The 17455-nt window shown below is 46.5% G+C and overlaps 1 protein-coding gene across 1 annotated transcript in view; it reads left to right on the forward strand.

The window, feature by feature from the left end:
- CUNH20orf96 (chromosome unknown C20orf96 homolog) overlaps nt 1-17455 on the forward strand; it is a 117135-nt gene that overhangs the window by 866 nt on the left and 98814 nt on the right. Inside the window, exons 2-8 of the mRNA XM_087720658.1 lie at nt 1680-1785; nt 4181-4313; nt 7110-7225; nt 8737-8895; nt 11650-11749; nt 16012-16169; nt 17142-17243. Coding sequence (XP_087576784.1) covers nt 1726-1785; nt 4181-4313; nt 7110-7225; nt 8737-8895; nt 11650-11749; nt 16012-16169; nt 17142-17243 — 828 coding nt within the window. The 5' untranslated portion in view covers nt 1680-1725. The remainder of the gene's footprint in view (nt 1-1679; nt 1786-4180; nt 4314-7109; nt 7226-8736; nt 8896-11649; nt 11750-16011; nt 16170-17141; nt 17244-17455) is intronic.

The following is a 17455-nucleotide window of genomic DNA, read 5'->3' on the forward strand; positions in this document are numbered from 1 at the left end:
ATATATATATATAATTTTTATTTTGTATTTTATTGTTATTATTATTATTATTTTATTTCTCTTCCTCCTTTCCAAGGGTTTCTTACATTTAAATTTAATGCCATTGGTTTTAAATTAATTCATTTTAATGAGACATGCCTTTGGGCAGCTTACAATATCCAACACACACACACAGACACACAGACACACACAAACAGGAAAAAGTGAGTGGCTTACAAAAGCTAAGAAGGCACTTAATTTGCTATATTGTTGGAAGCCTCTCTGAAGCAGTCAAAAGTGGGGCAGCCTGTAAATATTCCACCACCAACAATATTAAGGTAATAAAATAATGGTTTGAGGTCCTCAGGATCTCCCACCCATTCCCCCCAAAAATGTTATTTCAAATCTCTATAATTTTTCCTCTGGAACAAAATTGTTTCGTTTTACAGAGACAAGACATTTTGCAAGATTTGACCATAATGTCAGCACCAAACGTAATTTTTTTTAAATTTTTTTCTTTTCTTTTTAAACATAAAAAAGAAAACATAAAAAAAAAAATTCTCATCCATTACATACAGCATGTCGTTTGGTTAGAAGTGTTTTTGCACCCATATTCTCAATTACATACGCAAACACATATTTTCCATCTAATATAACTAAATACCCCACTTTCATTATACAACGTATATTCAATTGCAATGAATATTTTTTCCCAATAAACCTAATTCCCTTACATTCTTGATTGTCTGTTTAATAACAGTATACCTTTATATAATCACTTACCCCATTCTGAATATTTTTGCAGTATAAAAAAAAATTACCCACTATTTATATTTGTATATCACTATTTTCAATTATGTATAATCCCACCAATCATCTATCGAGTATGTTTATCTTCATTATTGTCCTTGTATGTCATACATTCAAACAAAGATGTTACTCCTTCATTTTTCAACAAGGTATTCTAAATACTCACTTCATATATATATACCAATTTTTGATTACTTCCTTATTAAAATTATTTATCAACAACAGAATATCTGATGGAGGGAAGATGGAAAGTTGGAGGGGGGCGAAAGAAAGGGTGTATGGAGGGTCGAAGAGGTACATTGGGTTTCTATTTTGGGGGGTATTATTGACAAGAGGAATGGCTGTGTTTATTGTTTAAAGTTATAAGGCCCCGGTTCTGCACAGTATATATGTGACTGTACGAAAATGGAAATGGAAAATAAAAACACATTTACATTAAAAAAAAACCAGAATATGTAATGTAATTTTTAATGTTGGATTTTCCTCCCTTACCAGAGGGAGCCCCCCGCCCCCGTGTGGAGTACTCTGAAGCCGTTACCATGGCAACTCCACAGTGCTGTACAGTAGAATCCATTTTATGGCAGTACGGTAGAAGCCGTTTTAAGGCACAACAGGCTGTATCCTGACAGAACACACACCCCGAGGGGTTTTAGGGGTGACTTACCCCCCTACAGTATTTTTCTCCAGAGAGTAAGTCATCTGTGTAACAAGTTTGCTTGAAATTGCTCGAGGTGTTCCAGAGTTATGCTGGAATACACATACACACACACACACACACATAGATTAAATTAAATTAAACCAATTTCATTGTATTTATTTTGTACAATAAGCTATACTAGAGCAATATTTATTTATTTTAATTAATTAATTATAAAAAATTTTCCCCCCAGGTGCTGACATTTCTTCTTGTACATAGCTTTTCCCTGGCTGAAAAAAATGTGGTCCAAGCATCCAAGTTTGTTACCCAAGAGTTTTATCAGTTCCTTGAACCAAACGGTGAGTTGCCCCAAGAGGGGGGAAATAGTCTATTTTGCAAAAGGAAGCAGCGTGGTTTAAAAGACGTGAATCACACTTTTTGTATTCTTGTATACTGACCCAGGTAAATAAAATGGGACGGCTCTGCGCGAATCCATATTGTTATCATTACATAAAAAGAAATAGGTAGATTTAAGCAGGAGATTGCTGGAGGGAACTGGCTCTCCGGGTCAAACTGAATAGTATTTCCATGCTATGCTGATAGGTGGGTGCAGGACAAGATTATTTTAAGCAGATATTTCTCGGAGATATAATAGGTGAGTATTGTGGCCCAGCAGGAGCCGTTGGAGCTGCCACCAGACTCCGACAGTGAGGGGCCCTCTGAGTCGGCTCTGGAGGATGTGGAGGACCCTGGTCAGGGTTCCGACTCCGAGCAGGGCGCGGAGAGGCTGGTTGGCTACCAGGAGGTGCCTGAGCCTTGGACCAGTGGGGAGGAGACAAGGGAGAGTGATCTGGACGCCAGCAGTGAGTTGTTCCTGGATGCCCGGCACCGAAGAGCTAATAGGCGTCAGGAACAGTTGCGCAAGTACAGGAGGTGATTGCACTCAGCTGGTGGTCATTAGGCTCCTCTCCAGACTATAAAAAGGACTGCTTGTGCACACGCCCCTCTTGCAGAAGTCAATGCATTGACTAAAAGTTGGAGAACTTTTGTAACTAGCTTGGCAGGCTGGATTGCTGCCAAAGCTTGTCTTGAGTTGCTGCCAAGGTCCTTATCTGTTTGTTATGCTTGGCTTTCAGCCACCGAGGTTTTGGTGTCTTGCTATTAAAGTACATTCCAGTTAAGCTTGTCTCGGCATTCGTTACTGGACGGAGGAGGGGGGTCAGAACAGGTGGAAGTATGGGTGATCCTTGGCGCTCTCTGAGCTTGGTTGTTTTCTTGCAGACATTTCATAGCCCAACTAGGTAACATCATCAGCGTTACTGGATTGGGTAATCAAATGCCGGCTGCAAGAAAGCATCAAGGACACCACAGTCCTCCTCCTCCTCCTCCTCTCCACAAACCACATTCCCTTCTTGATTGTTTAATTTCAGACGTTTCATTAGCCAAACTAGGTAACATCATCAGGGCTAGCAACTTAGCACCGATCAACTCTAATTACCTATCACAGCATCAGCACTGACACTGATGATGTTAGCAATAGCAATAGCCCTTAGACTTATATACCGCTTCACAGTGTTTATGTGGAGCCGAGGTGGCGCAGTGGTTAGAGTGCAGTACTGCAGGCTACTTCAGCTGACTGCAGTTCTGCAGTTTGGCTGTTCAAATCCCACCGGCTCAGGGTTGCCTCAGCCTTCCATCCTTCCGAGGTGGGTCAAATGAGGACCCGGATTGTTGTTGGGGGCGATATGCTGACTCTGTAAACCGCTTAGCGAGGGCTGAAAGCCCTATGAAGCGGTATATAAGTCTAACTGCTATTGCTATTGCTATTACCACCCTCTCTAAGCGGTTTACAGAGTCAGCATATTTGCCCCCCCCAACAACCTGGGTCCTCATTTTACGCACCTCGGAAGGACGGAAGGATGAAGTCAACCTTGAGCCTGGTGAGATTCGAACTGCCAAATTGCAGGCAGAAGTGATCAGCAGAAGTATTGATTTGATTTGATTAAACTTGTATGCCGCCCTATTCCCCGAGGGGACTCAGGGCGGCTAACAAACCAAATAGGGAAAGGGGGAGCACAAAAAACCAAGAAGACAAAACAATACAAAAACAAATTAAAAACTCATCAACAGCCACAACCATTCAATGAGTGGGGTTGGGAACTCATCAGCCCCAGGCCTGCCGGGACAGCCAGGTGGCCTGCAGTGCTGCATTCTGCACCACTCCGCAGTTAACAATCGTGCTCCTAACTGAACAACTGCTGTGCTTCACTTAACGAACGTCACAAGAAAGAGCGTAAAATGGAGCGCAGTTCACTTTTGCTCACGTCTCACTTAGCGACAGAAATTTTGGGCTTCGTCGAAGAGCCGAGGTGGCGCAGTGGTTAAATGCAGCACTGCAGGCTACTTCAGCTGACTGCAGTTCTGCAGTTCGGCTGTTCAAATCTCACCGGCTCAGGGTTGACTCAGCCTTCCATCCTTCCGAGGTGGGTAAAACGAGGACCCGGATTGTTGTTGGGGGCAAGAGGCTGACTCTGTAAACCGCTTAGAGAGGGCTGAAAGCCCTATGAAGCGGTATATAAGTCTAACTGCTATTGCTATTGCTATTGCTATCGAGGGCTTTCAGGCTTCCGTTCATTCCCAAAGACACTGGGAAAATCTATGTATGTATGTATGTGTGTATGTCTCATTGTTTTAATGAAAATGCATTGCTTGTATTCCCCCCCCATCCCCCCCCACCCGGGGGGGCAAATTTAGGATTACAGCCAATGGGAAAGGGAAGAAGTGCCCAAAAGGCCCAAAATCAGATTGCTCCTGCCACTCCCCGTATCTTCAGGGATGAAGAAGGAGGAAAAGAAATCCCTGCAGAAGACCCAATCCAAGATTCAAGGTACCCTTTAAAGCGCTCCATGGCTTTAAGCCCAGGATACCTGCGAGAGAAGGGATGGAGGGAGGGAAGAGGAAGAAAGTAAGGAAGGAAAAGAAAGAAGGAAGAAGAGAGAGGGAGAGAAAAGAGGGAAGAAAGGAAGGAAAGAAAGAAAGAGAAAGGAAGAGAAGGGAGCGAGGGAAAAGGAAGAAAGGAAAAGAAAGAAGGGAGGAAGAGAAAGGAGGGAAGGAAGGAAAGGATAATGAAAGGAAGGAAAGAAAGAAAGGAAAGAGAAAGTTGTAGTTTTTGTAGTTTTATTAGAATTTGTAGGCCACCCTTTTCCCTGAGGGGACTCAGGGCGGCTCACATAAAACTGGGAAGGGGGGAACACAAACATCAAGATAGAAGACATAATAAAATAGTAGGCAACATACATTCATCATTCGGGAGGGGTAACTATCCTTATCCCCAGGCCTGACGGGCGAGCCAGTTCTTCAAGGCTATGCGGAAGGCTTGGACGGTGGAGAGGGTACGAATCTCCACGGGGAGCTCGTTCCAAAGGGCCGGGGCTACTGCTGAGAAGGCCCTCCTCCTTGTGGTTGCCAGCCGACACTGGCTGGCCGATGGGATACGGAGGAGGCCTAGTCTATGGGATCTTATCGGTCGCAGGGAGGTAATTGGCAGAAGGCGGTCTCTCAAGTATCCAGATCCACTGCCATGTAGGGCTTTATGGGTGATTAATAGCACCTTGAAGCGCATCCGGAGATCGACAGGCAGCCAGCGCAGCTCGCGGAGGATGGGTGTTATGCGGGTGAATCGAGGTACACCCGCGATCACTCGCGGCTGCGTTCTGCACTAGCTGAAGCCGCCGATGCTCTTCAAGGGAAAAGGAAGAGGAGGGAGGGAAGAGGGAGAAAGGAAGAAAGTAAGGAAGGAAAAGAAAGAAGGAAGAGAGAGAAAAGAGGGAGAAAGGAAGGAAAGAAAGAATAATGAAAGGAAGGAAGGAAAGAAAGGAAAGAGAAAGGAAGAGAAGGGAGCGAGGGAAAAGGAAGAAAGGAAAAGAAAGAAGGAAGAAAGAGAGGAGGGAAGGAAGGAAAGAATAATGAAAGGAAGGAAAGAAAGGAAAGAGAAAGGAAGAGAAGGGAGGGAGGGAAGAGAGAGAAAGGAAGTAGGGAAGGAAAAGAAAGAAGGAAGAGAGAGAAAAGAGGGAAAAAAGGAAGGAAAGAAAGAATAATGAAAAGAAGAAAGGAAAGAAAGGAAAGAGAAAGGAAGAGAAGGGAGGGAGGGAAAAGGAAGAAAGGAAAAGAAAGAAGGAAGAAAGAGAAAGGAGGGAGGGAAGGAAGGAAAGAATAATGAAAGGAAGGAAAGAAAGGAAAGAGAAAGGAAGAGAAGGGAGGGAGGGACGAGGGAGAAAGGAAGAAAGTAAGGAAAGAAAAGAAAGGAAGGAAGGAAAGAATAATGAAAGGAAGGAAGGGAAGAAAGAAAGGAAAGAAAGGAAGAGAAAAAAGGGAGGAAAGGAAAGAAGAATGAAAGAAGGGAAAGAGAAAGGAAGAGAAGGGAGGGAAGAGGAAGGAAGGAAGATGAAGGAAAAAGCAAGAAAAACATGAAGGAAGGAAAGAAAAGATGGAGGAAGGAGGGAAGGAAGAAAGAAAAGGAAAGAAGGAAGGAAGAGAAAAGGGAGGAAAGGAAGGAAGGAAAGAATAATGAAAGGAAGGAAAGAAAGAAAGGAAAGAGAAAGGAAGAGAAAAAAGAGGGAGGAAAGGAAAGAAGAATGAAAGAAAGGAGAGAGAAAGGAAGAGAAGGGAGGGAGGGATGAGGGAGAAAGGAAGAAAGTAAGGAAGGAAAAGAAAGAAGGAAGAGAGAAAAGAGGGGAAAAAGGAAGGAAAGAAAGAATAATGAAAAGAAGGAAGGAAAGAAAGGAAAGAGAAAGGAAGAGAAGGGAGGGAGGGAAAAGGAAGAAAGGAAAAGAAAGAAGGAAGAAAGAGAAAGGAGGGAGGGAAGGAAGGAAAGAATAATGAAAGGAAGGAAAGAAAGGAAAGAGAAAGGAAGAGAAGGGAGGGAGGGATGAGGGAGAAAGGAAGAAAGTAAGGAAGGAAAAGAAAGAAGGAAGGAAAGGAAGGAAGGAAAGAATAATGAAAGGAAGGAAGGGAAGAAAGAAAGGAAAGAGAAAGGAAGAGAAAAAAGGGAGGAAAGGAAAGAAGAATGAAAGAAGGGAAAGAGAAAGGAAGAGAAGGGAGGGAAGAGGAAGGAAGGAAGATGAAGGAAAAAGCAAGAAAAACATGAAGGAAAGAAAAGATGGAGGAAGGAGGGAAGGAAGAAAGAAAAGGAAAGAAGGAAGGAAGAGAAAAGGGAGGAAAGGAAGGAAGGAAGGAAAGAATAATGAAAGGAAGGAAAGAAAGGAAAGAGAAAGGAAGAGAAAAAAGAGGGAGGAAAGGAAAGAAGAATGAAAGAAAGGAAAGAGAAAGGAAGAGAAGGGAGGGAAGGAAGATGAAGGAAAAAGGAAGAAAAACATGAAGGAAGGAAAGAAAAGAAAGATGGAGGAAGGAGGGAAGGAAGAAAGAAAAGGAAAGAGAAAAGGAAAGAAGGAAGGAAGGAAGGAGAAAAGAAGAGACAGATAGACAGAAAAACTATCTCACAATCTCCTGAGGATTGGACCTCAGGCAGGACTAGAACTCCCCACCTCCTGTCTCCTAGCCCGGCGCCTTCCTCAGTAGAGAAAACTTTTGCCCTCCGAGAGTTTTGGGCCGGGGGGATCCCGTGGGGCCTCCGTCTCTCCTCCGAGCAGCAGCTCCCCCCACTCCTCTTCTCTTCTCTTCCCAGAGGAGCGCAGGGTCCGGAGCATCGCCTTGAAGGCTTCTCCCTCCATGAGGCACAAGGTCGGCTGGCACCAGGCCCTCACCGAAGAAATGACCAAGGCCAACGTCAAAATCCTCCAGGTACCGGAAGGAAAAGGGGCCCTGGAAGCGGGGCTGGGGGTGTCTCCCTCGGGCCCCTTCCCCGTTTCCTGGCTGGGAGCCCAGGTTTCCCCTTGGGGTCCCCCTGGAGTTTCAGACCCCCTTATTCCGTTCTGAAACGGAAGGGCAGATGGAGAAACACCTGGAGAAAGAGGGAGTTCAGAAGGGTTAAGCCCCCCTCAGACCCTCTTGGCTGAGGTTGGCAGGTGGAGAAAGAGAGGAAAGGAAGGGAGGGAGGCAGGAATGAAGGAGAAAAGGAAAGTTGGTCTTGAGGGAGGAAGGAAGGGAAGGGAAAGAAGGAGGGAGGGAGGGAAGAAAGGGGACTGGGAGGAGGAGAGAAGGAAGGAAAGAGGGAAGGAAGGAGAGGAGGATAGGAAGGAAGATATTAATGAAGGAATGAAGGAAAGGGAGGAGGAGGGAAGGATGGAAGAAAGGAAGAAAAATGGGAGGAAAGGAAGGAAGATATTGATGAAGGAAGGAAGGAGGGAGGGAGGAAGGGAAGGAGGGAGGAAAGAAAGGGGAAGGGGGAAAGGAAGAGAGAGGGAAGAAGGAAGCTTGGTTGGAAGTCTGATCTTGAAGGAAAGAAAAAGAGGAAGGAGAAGAGAAAAGAGGAAGGAAGGAAAGAAAGAAGAGAGGAAGGGAAGAGGAGAGAAGGAAAGAAAGATGGAAGGAAGGAAAGATGGAAGGAGAGGAGGAAAGGAAGGAAAGGATATTGATCAAGGAAGGAAGGAATGTGGTGGGAAGGAGGGAGGGAGGGAGGAAAGAAAGGGGAAGGGGGAAAGGAAGAGAGATGGAAGAAGGAAGCTTGGTTGGAAGTCTGATCTTGAAGGAAAGAAAAGGAGGGAGGAGGAGAGAAAAGAGGAAGGAAGGAAAGAAGGGAGGGGGGAGGGGAGAAGCAAGGAAGGAGGAGGGAAGGGGAAGGGAGGGAGGAAACAGGAACATGGGAAGGAAAGGGGAAGGGAGGGAGGAAGAAAGGAAGGAAAGGAGGAGTGAGGAGGGAGAAAGGAGGGAAGAAGGAAGAAAGGAAAGAAAGAAAGGGGAAGGGGGAGGAGGAGAGAAGGAAGGCAGGAAGAAGCTAGGTAGGAAGGTTGATCTTTTAAGGAGGAAGGAAAGAAAGGGAGGGAGGGAGGAGGAAAGAAAGGAGGATGGAAAGAAAGAAAGAAAGAAAGAAAGAAAGGGGGAGGGGAGGAAGAAGGAAGGAAGGAGGGAGGAGACAGGAAGGGAAGAAAGTAGGGGGAAGGAAGGAAGGAAGGGAGGGAGGGAGGAAGGAAGGGAGGAAGCTAGGTGGGAATTGACCATTCTAGGACTTGGGGGGTCTCCTTGGATGGACTGGACCTCGTTTGTCATCCAGGATTCCTTAGCCGAGACAACTTCAAGGCGGCTGCATTTCCATTCCCAGAATTCCTCACGGGGAATGGGAGAAGCCGAGGTGGAGACACAAACACCCACCCACCCCTTTTCCCCCTTTCCCTTCCTTCCCGGAACCCCCGTAGAGGCTCTCGAAGAGCAAGATGGCCAGCCTGGAGGAGCTGAAGCGCCATTCCTTGGTGCTCCTGGAGAAGAACACGGACCTGATGGAGACCATCCAGGAGGCGGAAGCCAATTCGGCCTACCAGGCCAGGACCCTCCTGCAGCAGTACGACATGTTTGGGGTGAGGCTGCCTGGGGAGGGCCAGTTGGGGCCCAGGGAGGCTGGTGGGGGCCTTCCCCCCCCCCCCGCAGAGCAAGGGACACCCGGAGAGTTTGTTTATTGAGGAAAGGCAGCCGTTTGTCTGAAATGGTCTGGGGTCTCCTGCTTGAGCAGAGGTTGGACTGGAAGGTCCCTTACAACTCTGTTGTTCTGAAAGGAAGGAAGGAAGGAAGGGAGGGAGGGAGGGAGGGAGGGAGGGAGGGAGGGAGGGAGGGAGGGAGGGAGGAAGGAAGGGAGGAAGGAAGGAAGGAAAAGAGAGAGAGAAAGAAGGAAGGAAAGAAAGGAAGGGATAGAGAAAGAAAAGGGAGGGATGGAAGAAAAGAAAGGAAAGAGTGAGAGAAAGAACGAAAGGAGGGAGGGAGAAAAAGAAGGAAGGAAGGAAAGAAAGAAAGAAAAAAGGGAAGGAATGAAGAGAAAGAGAAAGAAAAAGAAAGGGAAGGAAGGAAGAAAAGAAAGAGAGAATGAAAGAAAGAAGGGAGGAAGGGAGAAAAAGAAGGAAGGAAGGGAAAGAAAGAGAAAGAAAGAAAAAAGAAAGAAGGGACGGAAGGGAAAGAGAAAAAGAAAGGGAGGGAGGGAAAGAGGAAGGAAGGAAGGGAAAGAGAGAGAGAGAAAGAAGAAAGAGAAGAAAGGAAGGGATAGAGAAAGAAAAAAGGGAGGGAAGGAAGAAAGGAAAGAATGAGAGAAAGAAAGGAGGGAGGGAGAAAAAGAAGGAAGGAAGGGAAAGAAAGAAAAAGAAAGAAGAAAGAAGGGAAGGAATGAAGGAAGGGAGAGAGAAAGAAGAAAGAAAAGAATGGAAGGAAGAAAAAGAAAAAGAAGGAGGGAAGGAAGAAAGGAGTGAGAGAAAGAAAGAAAGGAGGAAGGGAGAAAAAGAAGGAAGAAAGGGAAAAAGAAAGAGAAAAAGAAAAAAATAAAGAAGGGAAGGAAGGAAGGGAAAGAGAGAGAAGAAGAAAGGGAGGGAGGAAAAGAGGAAGGAAGGGAAAGAGAGAGAAAGAAAGAAAAAGAAATGGAATGGAATAGAATAATAGATTTGGAAGGGACCTCAGAGGTCTTCTAGTCCAACCCCCTGCTCAATCACAGTTCGCACGCAGAGCCATATTTACCGGAATGCAGGCCATCAGCTCCGGCTCACGTGCACACGGCACTGGGCACCTGATTTTCGGCCTTCCGGAGCGCTGGGGGTGGCCCTTTTGCCTGGGGAGGGCGAAAACTACTCGTGCACATGTGCACAGGGCGTGGGGTCACTCACGCATGCACAGGTGGGCGGGGCACATTGAATTGTGGGTGGGTACGTGCACGCGATAGATAGCCCGCGCATGCACAATTTTGGCACGCCTGTAGAAAAAGGTTCCCCATCACTGCCCTTCTCTCCTCTTGATTGGCCAAACCCAATGCCCGCATCTTTTCCTCGGGTGTTTTAGCCTCCGGTCCCTTCCTCCTCTTAGTAGTGGCAGCGTAGAGTCTTCCACGGAATACAGACTTGGAAGGGACTGATGAAAGAAACGTCCTTCTGGGTTCGGTTCCAAGTGGGGAAAAAGACACTGGAGACACGGAGGCTGCTTGGAAAGATGGTTTAATGGTGGACAAGACCACGTGGCTTGAGTCCTGAACAGAAAAGGTGACCACGTGCTTCAATGTTGGTGGAGAAGAAGTGAAGGAAGGACTGAGATGCTGAAAGTCTCTGGTTTTATTCCCCCTCTGGCCTTTGATCTTGAGCTTGAATTCTGATTAGTTGTCAGACTCCCAGGGGGGCCATGCAGGGCCAACTCTCTAGGCTTTGAGTCCAGGTTTGGTTGAGTTCTCAGATGCCATGTGGCGAGTTGGGGCCAATATTATCATGCTTTAATCCCATCCCCCTCTGGAGCTGAAGTGGAGAAGTCTTTATTATGTAAAGGGACTAGCTTGGCCTTCTTAATGGCCCATTGACAAAGTGGGGATGGGCAGGAAGCTACAGGGAGCTATTCTGTCTTTTAAAACATGTTTCATCCTTTTCACATCCAGAGAAATATTCTGCCTTTTCAATATTTCCTAGGATATTTCATTTTTTTCTGGGAGAGGGCTGAGTGATAGCTGGGTGATAATTTCCTACAGTACCGCGGAGGTTGTGTTGATTCGATGGTATAGTTGGGTTAGGAATTAAATACTGTTCAAGTTAGTTTAGGAGTTGAATCCTGCCCCTTTAAGAGGTGGCCTTCCAGGTAATGTAGAATTGCCTTCTGGGAAATGTGGTCTTCAAGCCATGTTCACATCTGCCTTGTTGATTGGCCACCGGATTACATTTCTGATGCTGGGTAAATGCATCGTGCAGACCAGCGGTCATTTTGAATCCTAACAAAGGAATCCAGCTTCAGCGTCTCCTCTTGGGGAAGAAAGCCCCTCTTCTCCCCTGCCCATAATAGGGTCAAACTATGGTGTGTCTCTCTCAGAAGAATCTCAGCCGTAATCGCGAGTGATTGTTTTTGCCAGTGCCTGGAGAATAAACGTAATTTGCACGATTTCCTCTTTGCGTGGAGTTTTATCTGCCTGAGAAGAGCGATCCTACGCTTGGGACCCGAACAGAGGTCTTCTAGTCTGACCCCTTTGCTCAAGCAGGAGACCAGAGAGGTGGCCCGTCGAGTCTCTTCCTAGAAACCTCCAGAGATTTCAGGCACCCACAACTTCTAGCAGTGAGCAGTTCCACTGGGCTAATCGTACTCTTTGTTAACTTCGTATGCCACAGCGGATCATCGCCACTCTCCGAGACTCCAATCAGAACCAAATTGGTGCCGCCAAAGCAGACCTCAGCGCCGCGGAGAAGAGAGTGGAGAAGAAAATGGCGAGTAAGTGGTGCCCACCTGTCCTCCTCGCTTGGGAGTGGCGGGGGCTTGGGGGGGGGCTGGGCAGAGGAGAGCTCCACAATTTTCACACACACACCCCAAGGAAGCAGTAGGGCCTTGTGGCCAGATTGCTTATCAAAGCACCCCCTCTTGATGCATAGGTAGCCCTTGACTTAAAACCATTCATTTAGCGACGGTTCAAAGTGACAGCCACGTTGAAAAAAGGGAGCCCTGACTGGTTCTTGCTAACATACATTCATTCATTCATTCATTCATTCATTCATTCATTCATTCATTCATTCATTCATTCATTCATTCATTCATTCATGCATTCATTCATGTGGCAGACAGTCACCTGGTCAAACTCCAGGCCCTTGGAAACTGGCAAGGCCTTGTGACAGTGTGCATGTGTCTATGTGTATGTACAGGGCGGGGCATAACCTTTTCCTAGGGGGTCACAGCAACACTTGTAATAACAACACAAATAATTCATACACCATTCGAAAGCCCATCAAAAACTGAGTTTATTGACACGATTTAATAGTCAGTATGACCACCATTAGCCCTTCGAACAGCATTCAAACGAGGTGGATAAGAACACAACAAATCTTCAAACAGTTCCGTTCGATTTTCCAGATTTTTCAACACAGTTTCCAAATTCATTCTCAAAGTTTCAACCGAAACAAATTTAACATTTAATAGCTCATTCAATTCAGTTTTTTATGGGCTTTAAAATGAGGTGTCGCGGAAGTTGTAAACTGCTGTCGATCTTGCTGTGACCCCCTAGGAAAAGGTTATGCCCCGCCCTCTGGAAAATCTGGAAAATCGAACGGAACTGTTTGAAGATTTGTTGTGTTCTTATCCACCTCGTTTGAATGCTGTTCGAAGGGCTAATGGTGGTCATACTGACTATTAAATCGTGTCAATAAACTCAGTTTTTGATGGGCTTTCGAATGGTGTAAGAATTATTTGTGTTGTTATTACAAGTGTTGCTGTGACCCCCTAGGAAAAGGTTATGCCCCGCCCTGAAAATCGAACGGAACTGTTTGAAGATTTGTTGTGTTCTTATCCACCTCGTTTGAATGCTGTTCGAAGGGCTAATGGTGGTCATACTGACTATTAAATCGTGTCAATAAACTCAGTTTTTGATGGGCTTTCGAATGGTGTATGAATTATTTGTGTTGTTATTACAAGTGTTGCTGTGACCCCCTAGGAAAAGGTTATGCCCCGCCCTGTATGTGGTGGGATCTAGCCAGTTCGCACCACTTCGAGAGACCCAGTTGTTACATTTCTCAGCAGTTTGGTGAACTGGTTGTTGGAAGAAATCTTTAGGGCTGAGAACCAGTTGTTAAATTATTTGAATCCCACCGTGTGTGTATTTGTGCGCGCCGCGTGCATGCATGTCTGTATGTATGTATATGTGTGCGTGTATGTATGTGTGTATATATAAAGTGCTATGTCAAAGCACCTGCTATGCTTTGCTATGCTATACTCTCCTCCCTTATCAGCTGAGCCAGGGGAATGATTTAAGCGTTGTTTTTTTCTTTTGTCAAAGCACCTGGTATGTCCAAATATGGGTGGGAACATGCTGCTTCCCTTTTCGCCCCACTCCAAGAGTCTTCCGGGCAGACAAACCATTTTGCGTTGCATTTTTGCTGATAAATAAACGAAGGGAGACTAGCATGGATCTATTTCAAGCTATTTAGCTCTCATCAGCTAGCCATACCCTCGCTGGGATTCGAACCTGAGCTGTTTTTCCATGTTAGGCAGTTGCATTAGCCTCTAAGCCACAAGCTCTCCTCCTTTATCAGCTGAGCCAAGGGAATGATTAAGTGTTTTTTTTTTTCTTCTTTTGTCAAAGAGCCGAGGTGGCGCAGTGGTTAGGGTGCAGCACTGCAGGCCACTTCAGCTGACTGTTATCTGCAGTTCGGCGGTTCTAATCTCACCGGCTCAAGGTCGACTCAGCCTTCCCTCCTTCCGAGGTGGGTGAAATGAGGACCCGGATTGTTATTGGGGGGCGATATGCTGACTCTGTAAACCGCTTAGAGAGGGCTGAAAGCCCTATGAAGCGGAATATAAGTCTAACTGCTATAGCACCCTGTATGCCCAAATATGGGAGGGTGCCTACTGCTTGTATGGAGAGGAGAACTCGTAGCTTAGAGGTTAATATAAGTGCCTAACATGTAAAAACAGCCCAGGTTCGAATCCCAGCGAGGGTGTGGCTAGCTGATGAGAGCTAAATAGCTTGAAATAGATCTATGCTAGTCTCCCTTCGTTTATTTGTCAGCAAAAATGCAACACAAAATACACACACACAAACACACACACACACGACGTCGACTAAGCAGGTAGTTCCTGGTAAATGTAATCTTTGCAAGCCTGTTTCGGTACGTCCAACAAATAGCACAATGTAAAAGACGAGTGAATTAAAGTCAAGCCTGTAATTCCGTACTTCCCTCCACCGTTTAAACCCTCCTCTGGTTCGCTCTCCTGTGCCCCGCCCTCTCCTACACGCGTGCAACATACCCAAGACGCTCAGGTGACATGGCCGGCCAGGCTGGGTTTCACTGCCACGCCTGCGCTGGTGCATTCCGTGTGAAAGTCACTGCCGGGTCCGAAGGGCCGAAGGGAGACAACGGTGGCACTGCAGCCATCCAAGTCATGAATCTCCCCACCGGCGGAACGGCAGCCCCCAGCCCCTGAGAGCTCCGGGGCTGATAGGAAATATGTATCTGTGCATGCATGGATGTGTATGGTTATTATAAGAGCCATGGTGGCACAGTGGCTGGAATGCAGCACTGCAGGCTAACTCAGTGCTCCCTGCCAGGGGTTCGATCCTGACCGGCTCAAGGTTGACTCAGCCTTCCCTCCCTCCGAGGTCGGTAAAATGAAGACCCAGATTGTTGGGGGCAAGAGGCTGACTCTGTAAACCGCTTAGAGAGATCTAGATTATCTATCTATCTCTGTATCTATCTATCTATCTATCTATCTATCTATCTATCTATCTATCTATCTATCTATCTATCTATCATATCTATTATCATTTATATTTATGTACGATAGATAGAGAGAGAGAGAGAGAGAGAGAGAGAGAGAGAGAGAGAGAGATCTATCATATCTATTATCTTCTATCATATCTATGTAGATAGATAGATAGATAGATAGATAGATAGATAGATTGATAGATAGATAGATAGATAGATAGATAGATAGATAGATAGATAGATAGATAGATAGATAATAGATATGATAGGTAGATGAGATAAATAGATAGACAGACATAATCAATCTACATAGATATAAATGATAGATAATAGATATGATAGATGTATAAAAACATTATCTACTTACCTATCTACTCTCATCTCTCTCTAGATACAGATATAAATGATAGATAATAGATATTATAGATATATTACTTATTTATCTATATCTATCTACATAGATATGATAGATAATAGATATGATAGATTATCTATCTATCATATCTATTATCATTTATATTTATGTATGGTAGATAGAGATAGATAGATAGATAGATAGATAGATAGATAGATAGATAGATAGATAGATAGATAGATAGATAGATAGATAGATAGAGATAGATAGATAGATAGATAGATAGATAGATAGATAGATAGATAGATAGATTATATCTTTAATATCTATTATCTATCATTTATATCTGTATCTAGAGAGAGATGAGAGAGTAGATAGGTAAATAGATAATGTATTTATAAATCTATCAATTATCTATCATATCTATGTAGATTGATTGAGTGACAAGATAATATGTCTGTCTGTCTGTCTATTTATCTCATCTACCTATCATATCTTCTATCTATCTATCTATCTATCTATCTATCTATCTATCTATCTATCTATCTATCTATCTATCTATCTATCTATAGATAATATATCTATATGACTATAGATAGATTGCTAGATAGATGCATAGATACATTGTCTGTCTGTCTGTCTAGCTAGCTAGCTACTTACCTACCTTCTCCCTCCCTCTCTCTCTCTCCCTCCCTCCCTCCCTCTCTCTCTCTCTCTCTCTCTCTCTCTTTCTCTCTCTCTCTCAATAGGCTGCCTGTGTAAACTGCTTGGAGCGGGCTGTATGGGAAGCCCTGTGAAGCAGCCTATAAGTCCAAGCCCTGTGGCTATTTCCTTTGGCGAGCGGGCATCAGAGCTCCGTGTTTTCATGAGCGCCCGCCTGTTCCCAGTTAAAAAAAAGTGACCATTGAGGTTCTCTCCTCTTCCAGAACTGAACCAGGAGCTGACACGGGTGGACACCCGGGTACATACCATGCAGGAAGAGGTCAACGTCCTGCGATCCTACATGGACAAGGAGTATCCCCTGAAGGCCGTCCAGATCGCCTCCCTTCTGCGCACCATCCGGAACCTGAACGAGGAGCAGCAGGTGGGTGGGAGGGTGGGGGTGGATGTCCTTCCCAGGCCGCCAGTCTCAAGGGTGGGGTGGGTTGGGGGCGTGGGGGTCCTTGGACCCTTCTTTAAAGACCCCCCTCCCCTTCCCGCTGTTCTGCCTTCTCCAGGATGAATTGGAAGACACGGGTGGGGTGGGGGGGATGTCCTTCCCAGGCCCCCAGTCTCAAGGGTGGGGTGGGGGCGTGGGGTCCTTGGACCCTTCTTTAAAGACCCCCCTCCCCTTCCCGCTGTTCTGCCTTCTCCAGGATGAATTGGAAGACACGGGTGGGGTGGGGGGGATGTCCTTCCCAGGCCCCCAGTCTCAAGGGTGGGGTGGGGGCGTGGGGGTCCTTGGACCCTTCTTTAAAGACCCCCCTCCCCTTCCCGCTGTTCTGCCTTCTCCAGGATGAATTGGAAGACACGGGTGGGGTGGGGGGGATGTCCTTCCCAGGCCCCCAGTCTCAAGGGTGGGGTGGGGGCGTGGGGGTCCTTGGACCCTTCTTTAAAGACCCCCCTCCCCTTCCCGCTGTTCTGCCTTCTCCAGGATGAATTGGAAGACACGGGTGGGGTGGGGGGGATGTCCTTCCCAGGCCCCCAGTCTCAAGGGTGGGGTGGGGGCGTGGGGGTCCTTGGACCCTTCTTTAAAGACCCCCCTCCCCTTCCCGCTGTTCTGCCTTCTCCAGGATGAATTGGAAGACACGGGTGGGGTGGGGGGGATGTCCTTCCCAGGCCCCCAGTCTCAAGGGTGGGGTGGGGGCGTGGGGGTCCTTGGACCCTTCTTTAAAGACCCCCCTCCCCTTCCCGCTGTTCTGCCTTCTCCAGGATGAATTGGAAGACACGGGTGGGGTGGGGGGGATGTCCTTCCCAGGCCCCCAGTCTCAAGGGTGGGGTGGGGTGGGGGCGTGGGGGTCCTTGGACCCTTCTTTAAAGACCCCTCCCCCCTTTCCCGCTGTTCTGCCTTCTCCAGGATGAGTTGGAAGACACCGAAGATCTGGCCAGGCGCTTCCTGGACACCTTAACTAAAAAAGCCAGAGACGAGCAGGAGCGCATTCTGCATTCTGTGGCCGATGTGAGTGGACATCGCTCTGGCTGCCCCCCCCGTGGCACCTTCCCCCCCCCCCCTGGTCAAAAGGCAACTGGACTTTCTTCTGTATTTTTTTTTCCCCCTTTGAAAACGTTTCACTTCTCATCCCAAGAAGCTTCTTCAGTTCTAGCTGAGATGCCGGACAGCTTTTTTCTCCTGAATGGTATATATTATGGGGTCTCCTGCTTGAGCAGGGG

This window comes from Thamnophis sirtalis, unplaced genomic scaffold (genome assembly GCF_051295495.1).
Source record: "Thamnophis sirtalis isolate CommonGarterSnake01/CBP01778 unplaced genomic scaffold, rThaSir2_p1.2 scaffold_7, whole genome shotgun sequence".
Taxonomy (NCBI): domain Eukaryota; kingdom Metazoa; phylum Chordata; class Lepidosauria; order Squamata; family Natricidae; genus Thamnophis; species Thamnophis sirtalis.